Raw genomic sequence first — 18,720 nt, 5'->3', positions numbered from 1 at the left:
ACCGTTCTGTTAGTAGAGGGTTAGCGCGGGAAGGTTTTTGCTCCGTCTCTGTGGCGGGGGTGGGAATGGCATCTCACCTGAGCGGTCAGGCCCCGTCCCTCTCACTCCGTAACGGGGTTCGGTGCGAGGCGGACCCTGCTCTGTCTGTGGAGAATGTGCTGTTAGCGGTGGGGGACCGGGTGAGGTGTGAGAACATTGTCTCGGCGTCGCGGATGAACAAGGCCGTGGTGGTGTTTGTGAGGGAGCAGGAGTTGGTCCACAGGCTGATCGAGTACGGACTCAAGGTGAGTGGAGAGTTTTATGCGGTTGCTCCGCTGGTTTCTCCCGTCTCGAGGGTGACGGTTTCTAACGTTCCCCCGTTTATACCTGACGGGGATATTGTCCGCGAGCTTTCGCGGTTTGGGCGCGTGGCCGGGGATATGAGAGCGATTCCATTAAACTGTAAACATCCTGCTCTACAGCATGTGATGTCGTTCAGGAGGCGTGTCCTCATGTTCCTGAATGAACCGTCTCTGAATGTATCGTTCAGAGTGGTTTATGAGGGAAAATCATACGTGCTCTACGCAAGTACTGGCAGCATGAGGTGCTTTGAGTGTGGAGACATAGGGCACAAAAAGATGGCTTGTCCACATAAACCAGAGAGTGACGGTGCAGGGTCTGGGCCAAGCACGAGCCCTGGTGCCGGGGAGGACAGGCCGACATCTGGGGCTAACGTTTTGAACGTCAGCGGCGTTTCTGTGGGAGGGGCTACAACTGGAGAAGGGGAAGGTGCGGAGGTGAGTGGTGTTCCGGTGGGAGGGGCTACAGCTGTAGATAGAGATAGTGAGGTTTTTGTGGGAGGGGCTAAGGCTGGAGATGGCGATGGTGGTGTATCAGTGGGTGAGGCCAGTGCTGGAGAAGGTGACGGTGTTGCTGTAGGAGAGAATGAGGTAGGGGCTGTGGGTACAGAGGGTGTAGGTGTAGAGGTGAGTGGTGTCACTGCAGGTGGTTCTGGGATGGGGGTCACTGCAGGAGCGGGTGAAGGTGTTCAGGTTTCTGGTGTTGTTGAGAAGAATATGGAGGACTGTAATAATGTGGTTCAGTCTGGTGAGGCTCAGGCTTCTCCGGAGCCGAGTGCAGGTGCAGTGAATAGTGGTGTGTCTTGTGCAGTGGTGGAAGCTGCTGGAGAAGGCCAGGCGGCTGATGGTGAGGTGTTGGATATGGAGGTGAGTCAGGGAGGGGAGGATGATACTCTCTCTGATGTTTCTGACATGTTGTCTCAGGCCGGGGAGGACCGGCCGCTCCACACGCTCGGTGAGATTAATGAGTTCTTAGATAAAACGTTTGGTAAAGTGGTTGATGTGGTTGAAATCTTTCCTGATGTAGATAAGATCATTGCTTCTGTGGAAAGGCTGCGCAGAACGGCCAGCTTTGATGAACTGAGTAAACAAAAGCGTTATCGATTAAAGAAAATAGTGACTAAACTGCGGAGGGGTAAAGCCCCGGTTAAACGTTTGAAACAATGAGTAGTCCACTGTTGGTGATCTCTCTTCTGACTGTTGTCTGTTTCTCTGTCTTCTCTCTATTCTCTAACTCTATGATGGAGACACTCAGAGTAGCCTCTCTAAACATGAACGGGGGGAGGGACAGGAGTAAAAGGGCAATGTTAGCTGAGTTTATTAAGAAGAAGAGAGCTGATGTTATTTTTTTGCAAGAGACACACAGTGATAGAGACAATGAGGTGGAGTGGGGCATGTGGTGGGACGGGGAGTATGTTCTTAGCCATGGCTCTAGTGTCAGTGCTGGGGTGGCAGTGCTGTTCTCACGGAGAGTGGGGATGGGGAACATGCAGGTCACTGAGTTGGAGCCGGGTCGGGTTTTACTGGTGCAGGGAGACATTAGGGGGACGAGACTCCTCTTTATTAATATTTATGCTCCCACTCACGGTGGAGAGCGGGTCCGTTTACTGCAGAAACTGAGGGGCTGCTTACGTCAGTGTGATAATCAGACTGTAGTAGTAATGGGGGGAGACTGGAACTGCACCACAGACTTCACTCTGGACAGGACCGGGGAGGAGCCACACCCTGAGTCGGCTGCAGTGCTGAGTGCTCTGCTCAGGGAGGGGGGGTTTGTGGATCCATGGAGAGACTGTAATGAGACCATGAAACAGTACACGTGGGTTAAGATTTTTGAGACGAGGGTCAGTGCTGCCAGACTCGACAGGTTTTACGTGACTAAAGGGGATAGGAGTAGAGTTCTTAATGTTTTTATGGTTCCCTGTGTGTTCTCGGACCACCGTGCAGTTTTTCTGGACCTAGTGCTGACCGACACACCGAGGCCCAAATACCACTGGCGTTTTAATATAAACCTTTTGCATGACGTGAGATTTTGTGAAAATTTTGGGTTTTTTTGGGAAGCGTGGAGACAGCAGCTGACAGAGTTTGAGAATGTGAGTCTGTGGTGGGAAGTGGGGAAGGCTCAGATTAAATATTTCTGTCAGCAGTACACCGCACACACAGCTGCAGCAGTGAAGGACACCATTCTGGGGCTAGAAAGGGAGATCAGACTTTTAGAGAATAATTTTATAGTTGGGAACTACACAGGACCAAGGAACCTCTTGGAGGAAAAGAGACGGACATTGGGTTCCCTTCTCCATGAGCAGGTGAAAGGAGCCCTGATTAGAGCTCGTGTGGCTAGCATCAAAGACATGGATGCCCCGAGTGCCTTCTTTTTTAACCTGGAGCGGAAGGCTGTCCACTCCAACCCTATGATGTTTCTTCGGCGTCCGGATGGACTCCTGACCTCAGCACCTGGTGAAATGAGGCAGATCGCCATGGACTTTTACACTGACCTTTATAGCGCCGATGCCACTGACCCTGGGAGCAGGGAAGACCTTCTGGAAGGTCTTCCAAAACTGAATGAAACAGATGTTGAAGCTCTGGACTCGGAGATTGAGCTGTACGAACTCACGGCTGCCGTACAGCAGCTTTCCTCCGGACGCTCTCCTGGCATTGACGGCTTGCCAGCCGAGTTTTACAAGCGCTTCTGGAATGTCATTGGACCAGATTTACTTGCGGTTTTTAAATGGTCCCTACAGGTCGGGCGACTGCCCCTCAGTTGTACTAGAGCTGTACTCACTCTTCTCCCTAAGAAGGGGGACCTGGGTCTTTTAAAGAACTGGAGACCGGTGGCGCTGCTGTGCACGGACTATAAAATCTTGTCCAGGTGTCTGTCAAATAGACTGAAGGAGTACATGCATGTGCTGGTGAACCCCAACCAGACTTACTGTGTTCCACAACGGACTATAATAGACAATTTGTTCATGGTGCGGGATGTTATTGACTTATGCACTCTCTCCTCTTGTGATGTAGGTCTTCTCTCCATTGACCAGGAAAAGGCCTTTGATAGAGTTGACCACTTTTATCTTTTTGATGTGTTGCAGAGTTTTGGTTTGGGGAATGGTTTTATATCCTGGGTTCGCCTGCTGTACACAGAGGCCTCAGTCCTGCTGAAAGTGGGGGGTGGACTCAGTTGCCCAATTAGGATGGGACGGGGGGTCCGGCAGGGATGCCCTTTGTCTGGGCAGCTGTACAGTTTGGCGATAGAGCCTTTGCTATGTAGGCTAAGGTCTAGACTCGAAGGGCTGGGAATACCAGGTTTGGAGGAAAAAGTTGTGTTGTCTGCGTACGCAGACGATATAACTGTTTTTATTAGAGGAGAGGGGGACATTCATGAACTGACTAAGGCTCTGTGCGTTTACGCGAGAGCATCCTCAGCCAGAGTTAACTGGGGTAAGTCAGAGAGCTTTATTTTGGGACGATGGCAGGGAAGGGGGTTCCCGATGTTGCCAGAAGGCTTACTGTGGGGGGTGCAGGGCCTGAAATATCTGGGTGTGTTTCTAGGTACTGAGAGGTACAGAGAAAAGAACTGGGAGGGGGTAGTGGAGAAGGTATGCGCTAGGTTATCTAAATGGACCTGGGTCCTGCCCCGGCTGTCCTACAGGGGGAGAGTTCTGGTCGTTAATAACCTGATCGTCTCCAGGCTGTGGCACAAGTTCCTGGTGCTGGATCCACCTGCCTCCCTCGTGTCGGAACTACAGCGGAAGACTGTGGACTTTTTCTGGAGTGGACAACACTGGACCCGCGCCTCTGTTCTCTATCTGCCGGTGAGTGAGGGAGGGCAGGGGCTGATAGACTTACCCAGCCGTATCCAGGCATTCAGGCTGCAGACGGCTCAGAGACTGCTGTACACGTCGGGCTTGGCATGGACTGCTACAGCCTGTGCCCTTCTACGACGCGTGGAAAACCTAGCATATGACAGACATTTGTTCGTTCTGCAGCTGACTGAGATGAACCTGGCTGGAACAACAGGTTTTTACCAGTCTGTTCTGAGAGCCTGGTCCTCGGTCATAAAGGCTACCAGGACTGAGGCTGAGGTCCTTCCCTCTATTGAGGAAGAGCCCCTGTTCTTCAATCCCCTGATCCAGACCAATGTACTCTCTGCTCCGAGCCTTCGATGGAGATTCCGAAGAGCTGGCATCACAAAGCTGGGCGACTTGAGAGTGCAGGAGGGCTGGAAGTCGACAGAGGCCTTGAGAGCAGAGACTGGGGTGTTGTCCACTCGACTACTGCAGAGGGTCCTGAGGGAGGTCGCCTTGGCACTGCCCACCACCTTCAGGGAAGCTCTTAATCGTCCCACAGCTGGAGAAGAGAGGTCTTTTCCCTCTCTCCACATCTGTCCTAACACCGCAGAGCATTGTGAAGAAGAGGGAGCACTCCTGACCTTCACAGTGCCTCAACTTCAGACCTTTGATGACATCTCGAAAAAGGCACTGTATGCTGCGTGTGTGAAGGTCCGACACAGGACCTCTCTCTCTGGACTGAAGGAGTCGAGATGGTCGGGTCTGTTGGCGTCGGGCTCTTCCCCACGAGGCTGCTGGAGATCCCTGTACAAACCTCCAATAGAGAAGCGGGTGGGGGACCTGCAGTGGAGGGTGGTGCATGGGGCTGTGGCCACAAACAGATACATAGCGCATATTGACCCCACTACAGGGAGCGGGTGTCCATTCTGCAGCAGTGAGGAGACAGTGGAGCACCTGTTTTTAAAGTGCGGGAGGTTGGAGGGGATGCTGGCGCTGCTGAAGCAGTGGTCTGCTCGATTGGGGGTATTATGGACAGACAGTCTTTACGTGTTTGGACCCAGGTACAGGGCTAATGACAAAAATAAGATATGCCTCCTGAACTTCCTGATAGGGCAGGGGAAGCTGGCTGTGTGGCTGTCGCGTAAGAACAGGAAGCTGGGGCGGGGAGAGGTGGACCCCGAAAACATGCTTAGAGCTGCTGTCAGGTTCAGGCTGAAGGTGGAGTTCGCTTTCTTTAAGCTGACCCAGAACCTCCAGGCCTTTTATGAAGTGTGGGGTCAGGGGGGGGTGTTGTGTGAGAATAACGAGGATGAGGCCTTAGTTTTCTCTTTTTAGAGTTTACTTTACCCTCTGTCTCTTATTTGGTGTTTTTTTGATCTCACTAATTTTTAATGTTGTTTTTCTTAATTTTATCTTTTTTGAGCTAATTTATTCATCATTTTTTTTTTTTTCTCTTTTTAAAATTTTGCAATTTATTACCTCTTAGGTAATTAACTGTGTCAATAAAGTAGGTTTGAAGTTAGAAGTCTCTCTTTCTCACTCTCTCTCCCCTCTTTCTCTCTCTCTCTCCCCCCCCCCTCTCTCTCTCTCTCTCTCTCTCTCTCTCTCTCTCTCTCTATTTCTCTCTCTCTCGCTCTCTATTTCTCTCTCTCCCACACTCTCACTCTCTCCCCCCCTCTCTCACATTCTCTTTCTCACTCTCTCTCTCCCCCCTCTCTCTGTGTCTCTCTTTCTCTCTCTCCCTCCTCTCTCTGTGTCTCTCTTCTCTCTCTCTCTCCCCCCTCTCTCTGTCTCTCTTTCTCTCTCTCACTCTCTCTTTCTCACTCCCTCTCCCCCCTCTCTCTCTCTCTCACTCTCTCTCTTTCTCATTCTCTCTCTTTCTCTCTCTCTCTCTCCTCCCTCTCTCTCTCTCCTCTCTCTCTCTCTGTCTCTCTCTCACTCTCTCTCTTTCTCACTCTCTCTCTCTCCTCTCTCTCTCTCTCTCTCTCTTTAAATTTTTCTTTATTGACATGACAAATTAGTTACATTTGTATTGTCAAAGCCTGGGTTACAATTTAAAATTTAAGAAGAACATAAACATTGAATTAAACAATAAAATATTGAATTAAATAAATACAGGGGTTAACTCTTTAGAACTTGGAAACACCCGGCAACATTCACCACAGCGACCGGAACTGGGGGAAAGGTTATATATGGTGTGTGTGTGTGTGTGTGTGTTTGGGTGTTTGACAGGGTCACTCACTGTCCCTTTTGCGATGGCAGGCGAGGACGTATCGGGCTGCGAGAGTGCAGCTCTCTCTCTGTTCTCCCAGCAGATACGGGAGTCTGTCTGTGGGGGTCAGGGCTGTGAAGGACGGGTGTATTTCGCTAAATTTAATGTAGAACTCTTTGCGGAGCTCAGTGTACTTTGGGCATTCTGTGAGGAAGTGCAGCTCTGTCTCGGGTCGACTGAAGCCGCACTGCTGGCAGAGTCTCTGCTCCTGAGGCAGCCAGGTCTGTCTGTGTCTGCCCGTCTCTATGGCCAGACCGTGCTGACTGAGTCTGTACCTGGTCAGGGTGGTTCTCAGGTCTCGGTCAGTCACTGTGCTGAGGTACTGTGCCACAGTGTACTGCCGCTTTAGGGCCAGATAACACTGCATTTTACTCTGTGATTTAGTTTGAGTTTCCCAATAGTGTCTGTACTGTTCTTTTATTCGTGCAGTAATTTGGTCGGGTCTGATCGGATCTGCTGAGTTCTGGTCCTGAGCTGATTGAGGGTTAGTGTGTGTCAGTGGGGGTGTGTTAGTGTGTGTCAGTGGGGGTGTGTTAGTGTGTGTCAGTGGGGTGTGTTAGTGTGTGTCAGTGGGGGTGTGTTAGTGTGTGTTAGTGGGGGTGTGTTAGTGTGTGGTAGGGAGGGTGGTGAACTGTAGCTCAGGACCAGCTGAGAGAGGGGACTGTGTTCTTTGCTCAACTCTCTCTCTCTCTCTCACTCTCTCTGTCTCTCTCTCTCTCTCCTCTCTCTCTCTCTCTCTCTGTCTCTCTCTCTCTCTCCCCCTCTCTCTCTCCTCTCTCTCCCTCTCTCTCTCTCTCTCCTCTCTCTCCCTCTCTCCCCTCTCTCTCTCTCTCTCTCTCTCTCTCTGTGCAGATGGGAAATGCCTCTGAAGTCACCTTTGTGTCTACGATTTCCAAAGAGTATGACTTTCTCCTGGGGACTGCCTACACTATTTTTGGTGAGTGAAAGGGACCAGTGGCTTGTGTGACACGTGGCATTTCTATAACGTAGACACATACAGTACACATCATTCCTGAAGAAAGAGAACCTTAGAAATTTATGACATTCTTTATATTTGCATTATTTTTATTGTTAGGTGTTAAACTTTTACAAAACACTGCCACTTCTAATCTTTTGGAGCTTAGTATTAGATTTACAGTGACGTTTAGAGCTTTAGGGATTTAGGAATCCCAAGAGACCACCATCAACTTGTCTGAGGGACTTTGGAATGCCCGTGTGTATATATATAGTGCTCAGGTTAGAGTTAGGGTTAAACTTGTCTTGCCTAAGTGTTGAGTGGGTGGTGGTTTCTCAGACTGTCAGTTCAGACTCTACAGTTTGAGAGTTGTTCCCTCAGTTAAGGGCAAAGCTGCCTGATGCTTCAGGATGAAGTCTGCCCCCCATTTGAGTTCCTGAGCCTCAGGATTTCCCTGGAGTCCAGGGTCAGGGTCTGAGGCACAAACTGATCCGTGTTCCCCCATGACATCCAAGCATTCAAGATTCATCCTCGGACAAATGAGGTGTTTCTTTTCTCTCATTCTTTTTCCCTCTTCCTCTTTTCTATCTCTGTCCTGTCTCTCTCTCTCTCGCTCGCTCTCTCTCTCTCTCTCGCTCGCTCTCTCTCTCTCTCTCGCTCGCTCTCTCTCTCTCTCTCGCTCGCTCTCTCTCTCTCTCTCTCAACCTCTCCCTCTCTCTACCTCTCTCTTTCTCATCCTCGTCCTGTCTCTCTCATACCCATTTTCTCATTTTTCTCTCGTCCTTCTGTGTATCCCACTAATCCACCCCGCCCCCTCTCTCTCTCTCCCTGTTTCTCTCTCTCTCTCTCTCTCTCTCTCTCTCTCTCTCTCTCTCTCTCTCTCGCTCTCTCTCAGGAGTGTTTTCTTTGGTGGGGAACACCATCCTGTTGTTTGTCGCTTATCGTAAAAAGTCGTCTCTGAAGCCGGCTGAGTTTTTCATCGTGAATCTGTCCATCAGTGACCTGGGGATGACCATCTGTCTCTTTCCCTTCGCCATCCCTTCTGCTTTCGCTCACAGGTAAAGGGTCTCATGAACCTTGAGGTGGTTATTACTGTCTTCTTCCATTTACACCAGTGATTTGTCGAAGTAGAGCTTCGTTATTGGTCTCTAAGGCTACAAACAGTGGAGTGTATCTTTAAAGTACAGCAGTGGTACATTACTGTCACTAAAGCTACAAACAGTGAGTGTATCTTTAAAGGTACAGCAGTGGTACATTACTGTCACTAAAGCTACAAACAGTGGAGTGTATCTTTAAAGGTGCAGCAGTGGTACATTACTGTCACTAAAGCTACAAACAGTGGAGTGTATCTTTAAAGGTGCAGCAGTGGTACATTACTGTCACTAAATCTACAAACAGTGGAGTGTATCTTTAAAGGTGCAGCAGTGGTACATTACTGTCACTAAAGCTACAAACAGTGGAGTGTATCTTTAAAGGTGCAGCAGTGGTACATTACTGTCACTAAAGCTACAAACAGTGGAGTGTATCTTTAAAGGTACAGCAGTGGTACATTACTGTCACTTAGGCTACAAACAGTGGAGTGTATCTTTAAAGGTGCAGCAGTGGTACATTACTGTCACTAAAGCTACAAACAGTGGAGTGTATCTTTAAAGGTACAGCAGAGGTACATTACTGTCACTAAAGCTACAAACAGTGGAGTGTATCTTTAAAGGTACAGCAGTGGTACATTACTGTCACTAAAGCTACAAACAGTGGAGTGTATCTTTAAAGGTGCAGCAGAGGTACATTACTGTCACTAAAGCTACAAACAGTGGAGTGTATCTTTAAAGGTGCAGCAGAGGTACATTACTGTCACTAAGGCTACAAACAGTGGAGTGTATCTTTAAAGGTGCAGCAGTGGTACATTACTGTCTCTAAGGCTACAAACAGTGGAGTGTATCTTTAAAGGTACAGCAGTGGTACATTACTGTCACTAAAGCTACAAACAGTGGAGTGTATCTTTAAAGGTGCAGCAGAGGTACATTACTGTCACTAAAGCTACAAACAGTGGAGTGTATCTTTAAAGGTGCAGCAGAGGTACATTACTGTCACTAAGGCTACAAACAGTGGAGTGTATCTTTAAAGGTGCAGCAGTGGTACATTACTGTCACTAAAGCTACAAACAGTGGAGTGTATCTTTAAAGGTGCAGCAGGGGTACATTACTGTTACTAAGGCTACAAACAGTGGAGTGTATCTTTAAAGGTGCAGCAGTGGTACATTACTGTCACTAAAGCTACAAACAGTGGAGTGTATCTTTAAAGGTGCAGCAGAGGTACATTACTGTCACTAAAGCTACAAACAGTGGAGTGTATCTTTAAAGGTGCAGCAGAGGTACATTACTGTCACTAAAGCTACAAACAGTGGAGTGTATCTTTAAAGGTGCAGCAGAGGTACATTACTGTCACTAAAGCTACAAACAGTGGAGTGTATCTTTAAAGGTGCAGCAGAGGTACATTACTGTCACTAAGGCTACAAACAGTGGAGTGTATCTTTAAAGGTGCAGCAGTGGTACATTACTGTCACTAAAGCTACAAACAGTGGAGTGTATCTTTAAAGGTGCAGCAGAGGTACATTACTGTCACTAAAGCTACAAACAGTGGAGTGTATCTTTAAAGGTGCAGCAGAGGTACATTACTGTCACTAAAGCTACAAACAGTGGAGTGTATCTTTAAAGGTGCAGCAGAGGTACATTACTGTCACTAAAGCTACAAACAGTGGAGTGTATCTTTAAAGGTGCAGCAGTGGTACATTACTGTCACTAAAGCTACAAACAGTGGAGTGTATCTTTAAAGGTGCAGCAGAGGTACATTACTGTCACTAAAGCTACAAACAGTGGAGTGTATCTTTAAAGGTGCAGCAGAGGTACATTACTGTCACTAAAGCTACAAACAGTGGAGTGTATCTTTAAAGGTGCAGCAGAGGTACATTACTGTCACTAAAGCTACAAACAGTGGAGTGTATCTTTAAAGGTGCAGCAGAGGTACATTACTGTCACTAAGGCTACAAACAGTGGAGTGTATCTTTAAAGGTGCAGCAGTGGTACATTACTGTCACTAAAGCTACAAACAGTGGAGTGTATCTTTAAAGGTGCAGCAGGGGTACATTACTGTTACTAAGGCTACAAACAGTGGAGTGTATCTTTAAAGGTGCAGCAGTGGTACATTACTGTCACTAAAGCTACAAACAGTGGAGTGTATCTTTAAAGGTGCAGCAGGGGTACATTACTGTTACTAAGGCTACAAACAGTGGAGTGTATCTTTAAAGGTGCAGCAGAGGTACATTACTGTCACTAAAGCTACAAACAGTGGAGTGTATCTTTAAAGGTACAGCAGTGGTACATTACTGTCACTAAGGCTACAAACAGTGGAGTGTATCTTTAAAGGTGCAGCAGGGGTACATTACTGTTACTAAGGCTACAAACAGTGGAGTGTATCTTTAAAGGTACAGCAGAGGTACATTACTGTCACTAAGCCTACAAACAGTGTAGTGTATCTTTAAAGGTGCAGCAGTGGTACATTACTGTCTCTAAAGCTACAAACAGTGGAGTGTATCTTTAAAGGTGCAGCAGTGGTACATTACTGTCACTAAAGCTACAAACAGTGGAGTGTATCTTTAAAGGTACAGCAGAGGTACATTACTGTCTCTAAAGCTACAAACAGTGGAGTGTATCTTTAAAGGTACAGCAGTGGTGTTAGAGTCCAGTTGTGTCCCTAAAGGTTCATTACATTCTCTTCTCCAGAAGGAGAGGGGGATCTCTGTAATCTTTCATTATACAACTGTGGAGAATAAAAGAACACAATAAAAGTCCTGGAGATGAAACGGGGCGAATAATGACCCCAACACAGTTTTGAAATCTACAATTCTAATTGAATAAGGTACAGTTATGTTCCCAAACTAAAGGAAATGTCCCCTCGAGGGTATCACCACAGAGACTGAGAGTTCTGAGAGTGTGACACATGTCTCTCTTCTCTTTATCTTCATATTGTTAACTCTATTTACAGTAATCATTATGCACCAGATCTGTAGAGATTTACATTTCATTGTTTTCATCGATGATCAGTGAGGGGGAGAGAGAAGAGAGGGAGAGAGAGACAGAGAGACAGAGAGGGAGAGAGAGACAGAGAGGGAGAGAGAGACAGAGAGACAGAGAGGGAGAGAGAGACAGAGAGGGAGAGAGAGACAGAGAGGGAGAGAGAGACAGAGAGGGAGAGAGAGACAGAGAGACAGAGAGGGAGAGAGAGACAGAGAGGGAGAGAGAGACAGAGAGGGAGAGAGAGACAGAGAGACAGAGTGAGACAGAGAGACAGAGAGAGAGAGAGAGTGAGAGACGATGCTGAGATTGAGGTCATAATAAAGGCGATGATGCTGCACTCTTCTGAATCCTTTGTTCTTTATCTTCAGAGGAAAAGTGCCCTGGTTTTGAAAAACATAGTAAGGAAAGATTCAGAACACACACACACACACAGAGAGATAGAGAGAGAGGGAGGGAGATAGAGAGAGGGTAAAATCAACCAACACAGAATGCAAGAGTAATATGTGCAGTGGTCATGCGGTGTGTCCAGTGGGTTAGTGATAAGAGGATATTTGATGATGGATTCTCTCTCTCTCTCTCTCTCCCTCTCCTTCTGCAGGTGGCTCTTTACTGAGCTGATGTGTCTGTGCTATGCCTTCTGTGGGGTTCTGTTTGGCTTGTGCAGTCTCAGTAATCTGACCGTTCTCTCGTCTGTCTGCTGGTTCAAAGTCTGCTGCCCCAACTACGGTATTTATACACACACACACACACACACACACACACAGAAGTGTTCTATATTGCCACAAAAATGTTTTTTTTCTACTGTAAAATGCTTGATATCTTAACAATAGAAGAACCCATAGAATTCATAGAACCATCTGTAGCCAATTCTCCATCAATCTGAACCCTTTAATCATGCAGAAGGTTCTTTGAGGTTCTTCAACAGCCAGGACCCCCACAAAACCCCCACAGAGCAGGTGTGATGTGGTGGTGGATCATTCTCAGCGCTGCAGTGACACTGACGTGGTGGTGGTGTGTTAGTGTGTGTTGTGCTGGTGTAGAGTGGATCAGACACAGCAGTGTTGCTGGAGTTTTTAAACCCCTCAGTGTCTGGACTGAGAACAGTCCACCGACCAAAAACATCCAGCCGACAGCGTCCTGTGTCACTGATGAAGGACTAGAGGACGAGCGACACACACTGTGCAGCGACAGATGAGCTACTGTCTCTGACTCTACATCTACAAGGTGGACCAACGAGGGAGGAGTGTCTCACAGAGTGGACAGAGAGTGGACACAGGGTTTAAAAACTCCAGCAGCACTGCTGTGTCTGATCCACTCTACACCAGCACAACACACACTAACACACCACCACCACGTCAGTGTCACTGCAGCGCTGAGAATGATCCACCGACCTACAAAGTGCTCCTGCGGTCAGCGATGGACAGTGAGTATAGACATTGAGCCTCTGTGATGTCATTTGGAGATCAGCAGAAGAAAATCAGATTTCAAGGGCTTTGAAGTGTTATGGAGAGGTCTTCACTTTTTCTGTGGAAGGAGAAACAAATCTGATTGAGCTCCAGATGAAAGGGTTTTTTTGTTGTAAATGGTGTCACGCAATATTTAATTTACAAAATAAAGGACGGTGCCAATTTGGAACCAAAATAATGCTGAGTAATGTGCTGTGGCCGGAAGGACCCGGAGCATGGAGTTCTGTTGGTAATTGAATTTAATGTTCGCTTCATTGGAAGTGGTTTTCATGCTCTGATGCTTAGAGAAAGATCTCACTGTGAAAGACTTGTGTAACTAACTCCAGTCCCTGACACTCTCAGGTAGATGGCCACACTAATGTTTTGAATGTGCTATTTTAGAAAATGAAGCATTTATATGCAGTGCTTATGTAAACAGTAAGACAATAAGAAGTTTATTTACATTCATAAGATCACACACTAAATATACGCTCACAATAATAATGTGTCCTCTAAGGAACCCATTTTATTTGAGGTTGTTTACACATGTAACACAATGCAATATTAGTGTAATAATGAATAGAGTAGAGCGGCACTGTGGCGCAGCAGGGAGTGTCGCAGTCCTGGAGGTTGTGGGTTCGAGTCCTGCTCCGGGTGACTGTGTGTGAGGAGTGTGGTGTGTTCTCCCTGTGTCTGCGTGGGTTTCCTCCGGGTGACTGTCTGTGAGGAGCGTGGTGTGTTCTCCCTGTGTCTGCGTGGGTTTCCTCCAGGTGACTGTCTGTGAGGAGTGTGGTGTGTTCTCCCTGTGTCTGTGTGGGTTTCCTCCGGGTGACTGTCTGTGAGGAGTGTGGTGTGTTCTCTCTGTGTCTGCGTGGGTTTCCTCCGGGTGACTGTCTGTGAGGAGTGTGGTGTGTTCTCTCTGTGTCTGCGTGGGTTTCCTCCGGGTGACTGTCTGTGAGGAGTGTGGTGTGTTCTCTCTGTGTCTGTGTGGGTTTCCTCCGGGTGACTGTCTGTGAGGAGTGTGGTGTGTTCTCCCTGTGTCTGCGTGGGTTTCCTCTGGGTGACTGTCTATGAGGAGCGTGGTGTGTTCTCTCTGTGTCTGCGTGGGTTTCCTCCGGGTGACTGTCTGTGAGGAGTGTGGTGTGTTCTCCCTGTGTCTGCGTGGGTTTCCTCCAGGTGACTGTCTGTGAGGAGTGTGGTGTGTTCTCTCTGTGTCTGCGTGGGTTTCCTCCGGGTGACTGTCTGTGAGGAGTGTGGTGTGTTCTCTCTGTGTCTGCGTGGGTTTCCTCCGGGTGACTGTCTGTGAGGAGCGTGGTGTGTTCTCCCTGTGTCTGCGTGGGTTTCCTCCAGGTGACTGTCTGTGAGGAGTGTGGTGTGTTCTCCCTGTGTCTGCGTGGGTTTCCTCCAGGTGACTGTCTGTGAGGAGTTTGGTGTGTTCTCCCTGTGTCCGCGTGGGTTTCCTCCGGGTGACTGTCTGTGAGGAGTGTGGTGTGTTCTCCCTGTGTCTGCGTGGGTTTCCTCCGGGTGACTGTCTGTGAGGAGCGTGGTGTGTTCTCCCTGTGTCTGCGTGGGTTTCCTCCAGGTGACTGTCTGTGAGGAGTGTGGTGTGTTCTCCCTGTGTCTGCGTGGGTTTCCTCCAGGTGACTGTCTGTGAGGAGTTTGGTGTGTTCTCCCTGTGTCCGCGTGGGTTTCCTCCGGGTGACTGTCTGTGAGGAGTGTGGTGTGTTCTCCCTGTGTCTGCGTGGGTTTCCTCCGGGTGACTGTCTGTGAGGAGCGTGGTGTGTTCTCCCTGTGTCTGCGTGGGTTTCCTCCAGGTGACTGTCTGTGAGGAGTGTGGTGTGTTCTCCCTGTGTCTGCGTGGGTTTCCTCCAGGTGACTGTCTGTGAGGAGTGTGGTGTGTTCTCCCTGTGTCTGTGTGGGTTTCCTCCAGGTGACTGTCTGTGAGGAGTGTGGTGTGTTCTCCCTGTGTCTGTGTGGGTTTCCTCCGGGTGACTGTCTGTGAGGAGTGTGGTGTGTTCTCTCTGTGTCTGCGTGGGTTTCCTCCGGGTGACTGTCTATGAGGAGTGTGGTGTGTTCTCCCTGTGTCTGTGTGGGTTTCCTCCGGGTGACTGTCTATGAGGAGTGTGGTGTGTTCTCCCTGTGTCTGCGTGGGTTTCCAAATTTGTTTGCATTCACAGTATCACTAACTAAACACACTCAAAAATGTGTCTGGTGCTCTTTAATCTTTCCTTTAAGTGCACAGTTTCTCTTAGATTTCTTCACATATAAAAAATATTAATAATACAATAAACAGGTTTAACACACTGCAAAGTCCATTCCTTTAATCAAACGTCATTATTTACATTGTGCTTCACATTTGTGTTAAAGGAAATCTTTATTAAGGTGTAATTGAAATAAATTAACATAGTTACATTAACAATAACACTGTAAACATACCTCTACATCCACAAGGTCAAACCATAACTATACTATACTCATAAATATGGGTCCGGGGCTCCTGAACCTTAAACGTTTTCTTTAGTGAACCCAGTTTGTTTGACATTCTCCAACACGTGCAACAAAATCTATAACTAAAATAAATGTATATATTGACATTCACATAACTCAGAGACTCAGTTACATTTCCGAGGTCACACTGTTACTAAACACTCAAAAATCTTCAGTGTTTCCACTAAGGGACCCCTTTCGGTTCAGTTTCTTTAACGCTGTAGGGATTCATGATCACGTGGAATGAACGTGAAGAAGCCGAATGCAGCCTGATGTATGCCACAGAGTTATGTGTCACGAGGAAGAAGAAGAACTCATGATCTTCACGGTGATTTATTTCTTTTTCTCCTCATAAAAGGATAGAAGCATCTGGTTAATATTTTACGTGAAAAGCAAAGGACAATGTCAATTTGTTTACGTCGCTCCGAAGTGTGAGGACGTGGTTCTGGAGGCTGTGCACGAACAGCAAAGAGAAGTGGCCTTGCTCTCATTACGGCATGTTACTGGGCCGCCTGGGGGTGTTATCACATAGAATCAGTCTGTAGCTCGGCAACAAATGGAAACACTTTATAAGCAGAGGTTTTCGGACACTCACTCGCCCACGACTTCTTCAGAAACGAAGAGTGTTTGTTCTCTAGCTGCAGCAGTAAGAGCCTCGTCTTCTGGAAAGGCTTTACACTAGATCTGAACATTGCTGTGGGGATTTGATGTGACTCAGCTCTGTAAAAAATATGAATAATTAGCTGTGGATCACAAACCCCATTATTCCTCCTGGAGGTCTTTGCTGTTTGTTGCATGTTCTAATTCAATCTTAGGTTTTAGATTTGTGAGAAAATGAAAGAATCCTGGGAAACTACAAACAGAAAGTGCACTTCTCTGCGTGGGTTTCCTCCGGGTGACTGTCTGTGAGGAGTGTGGTGTGTTCTCCCTGTGTCTGCGTGGGTTTCCTCCGGGAGACTGTCTGTGAGGAGTTTGGTGTGTTCTCCCTGTGTTTGCGTGGTGACTGTCTGTGAGGAGTGTGGTGTGTTCTCCCTGTGTCTGCGTGGGTTTCCTCCGGGTGACTGTCTGTGAGGAGTGTGGTGTGTTCTCCCTGTGTCTGCGTGGGTTTCCTCCGGGTGACTGTCTGTGAGGAGTGTGGTGTGTTCTCCCTGTGTCTGCGTGGGTTTCCTCTGGGTGACTGTCTGTGAGGAGTTTGGTGTGTTCTCCCTGTGTTTGCGTGGTGACTGTCTGTGAGGAGTGTGGTGTGTTCTCCCTGTGTCTGCGTGGGTTTCCTCCGGGTGACTGTCTGTGAGGAGTGTGGTGTGTTCTCCCTGTGTCTGCGTGGGTTTCCTCCGGGTGACTGTCTGTGAGGAGTGTGGTGTGTTCTCCCTGTGTCTGCGTGGGTTTCCTCTGGGTGCTCTGGTTTCCTCCCACAGTCCAAAAACAGGAAGGACTGGCGCCCCCTCCAGGGTGTATTCCCGCCTTGCGCCCAATGATTCCAGGTAGGCTCTGGACCCACCACGACCCTGAACTGGATAAGCGGTTTTATATATATATATATATATATATTATTATTATTATTATTTATTTATTTTTTTGAAGGATCATTCCCTCCAAACCCCAAACCCCTGCCAAGACATGATAATTACACCCCATAAAAAACATAATAAAAGCCCTTTGAGGTCTAGCTCGGTGTGCAGAAGGACTGAGTAATGTTCAGATTCTCCAGGGCTATGGGCTGCCTTTGGATGATATCTGTCTCCTTAGGAAACATGATTAACCCTCGCTTGCTGCTGATGCTTGAGGTCGTATATAAAAATATCTGAAACATCATAAATATGCCTGAGTTTTTCAACCATTTTCATCCCGTGGGGTTTAAGCTAATTGGAAAAACAGCATGGCGTCTGAAGAGCCTGGTCTCAGGGTGATTTTGTATTTAACTAAAAGACTGTTCCCAGGACTTGTACAATGTGTATTAAATATTAATGACACGTAATATCTGTACTATTTATGTTTGTTGATGTTCAGGTGAATTTCAGGTTGAAATGTCCAGTGTATGAGTGTCTCCATAACAGTAGAGTGTTTATTAGGAAACATTATAATCCCCCCCCCCCCCCCCCCCCCTCTCTCTCTCTCTCTCTCTCTCTCTGTCTCTGTCTCTAAGGTAATAAGTTCTCCTCGTCTCACGCCCTGCTGCTGGTGATGGGGGTGTGGTGTTACTCAGCTATGTTTGCGGTGGGTCCCCTGTCCGGTTGGGGCCAGTACAGTACGGAGCCGTATGGGACGGCCTGCTGTATCGACTGGTACGCCCCCAGTCACAGCCTCCCAGCCATGTCCTACATCATCTGCCTCTTCTTCTTCTGCTACATCCTGCCCTCTACCATCATCTTCCTCTCCTATGCCTTCATCCTGGTGACGGTGCGGGGGTCCCGCCAGGCCGTCCAGCAGCACGTGTCTCCGCAGAACAAGATTCTCAATGCTCAGACCCTCATCGTCAAGGTGTGCTTCTTCATAACAGAAAAACAGACTTACATTAGTCCTGAACATGTAAATATATTCATATCATGCATGGTATTTATCAAGATACACATGTCTAATTACATATTTGATATACTTACTACTGCACTACCAAACCCATGTGTGTTTATCCCCCCCCCCTCTCAGCTCTCAGTGGCGGTGTGTATTGGTTTCCTCTTTGCCTGGAGTCCCTACGCAGCTGTGTCCATGTGGGCAGCTTTCGTCGATCCCAATTCAGTTCCCCCAGTGGCCTTCGCCATCGCTGCCATGTTTGCTAAGTCTTCCACCCTCTACAACCCTCTGGTCTACCTGGGCTTCAAGCCCAACTTCCGCAAGTCCCTCTGCAGGGACGCCGCCTGGTGCAAAAGGACACTGTGCTTGTGTGTGTGTCGCCCAGCGGCGGCGAAGAAAAACTCCTGCCACCCATCGAACACCTGCCATGAGGAGGGCCATTCCACACGGCTCTCCAACGGCCTCCATGAGAGCCACCTCAGCTGCAGGCACTGTCCAGAGCCCGGAAAAGGCCACCGCTGCGTGGACGCTACGCCTCAGAGGACGGTTCTCATCCTAACAGGGTCCACACATAGTGAGGTGGCGGTCAGCCAGCTGTCCAACGAGATGCAGAGTGACTTTCTTTAGAGCGAAAACAATGTAGAGTGACAAAAGAAAATGAAAGACAGGTGGGATATTGTACAGACTTTGCATTTAACTGTGTTTTGGATCATTGCATGGAATCCAGGAAGAAGTGTAAGCCTCAAATGTTTGGATACTGACAGATATAACAGTCCAAAGCAGACCTAAAAAGCATGGACCTTTATCTGACCAGAGCAGAGCTATGGACCGTTTCATGGACCTGGTCAGTTTGGATTAAA

At 48.0% G+C, this 18,720-nt stretch overlaps 1 protein-coding gene across 1 annotated transcript; it reads left to right on the top strand.

The window, feature by feature from the left end:
• The first annotated feature begins 240 nt into the window (after window positions 1–240).
• opn7b (opsin 7, group member b) lies at window positions 241–18,487 on the top strand. The gene is made up of 6 exons (XM_066659074.1): window positions 241–284; window positions 7,245–7,329; window positions 8,243–8,405; window positions 12,019–12,146; window positions 17,496–17,830; window positions 17,996–18,487. Exons 2-6 carry the CDS (start codon window positions 7,245–7,247, stop codon window positions 18,485–18,487), a joined length of 1,203 nt encoding a protein of 400 aa, XP_066515171.1. The 5' UTR covers window positions 241–284.
• Window positions 18,488–18,720: the final 233 nt, after the last annotated feature.

This window comes from Hoplias malabaricus, unplaced genomic scaffold, assembly GCF_029633855.1.
Source record: "Hoplias malabaricus isolate fHopMal1 unplaced genomic scaffold, fHopMal1.hap1 scaffold_63, whole genome shotgun sequence".
NCBI lineage: Eukaryota > Metazoa > Chordata > Actinopteri > Characiformes > Erythrinidae > Hoplias > Hoplias malabaricus.
This window is presented reverse-complemented; position numbering and strand designations above follow the sequence as displayed.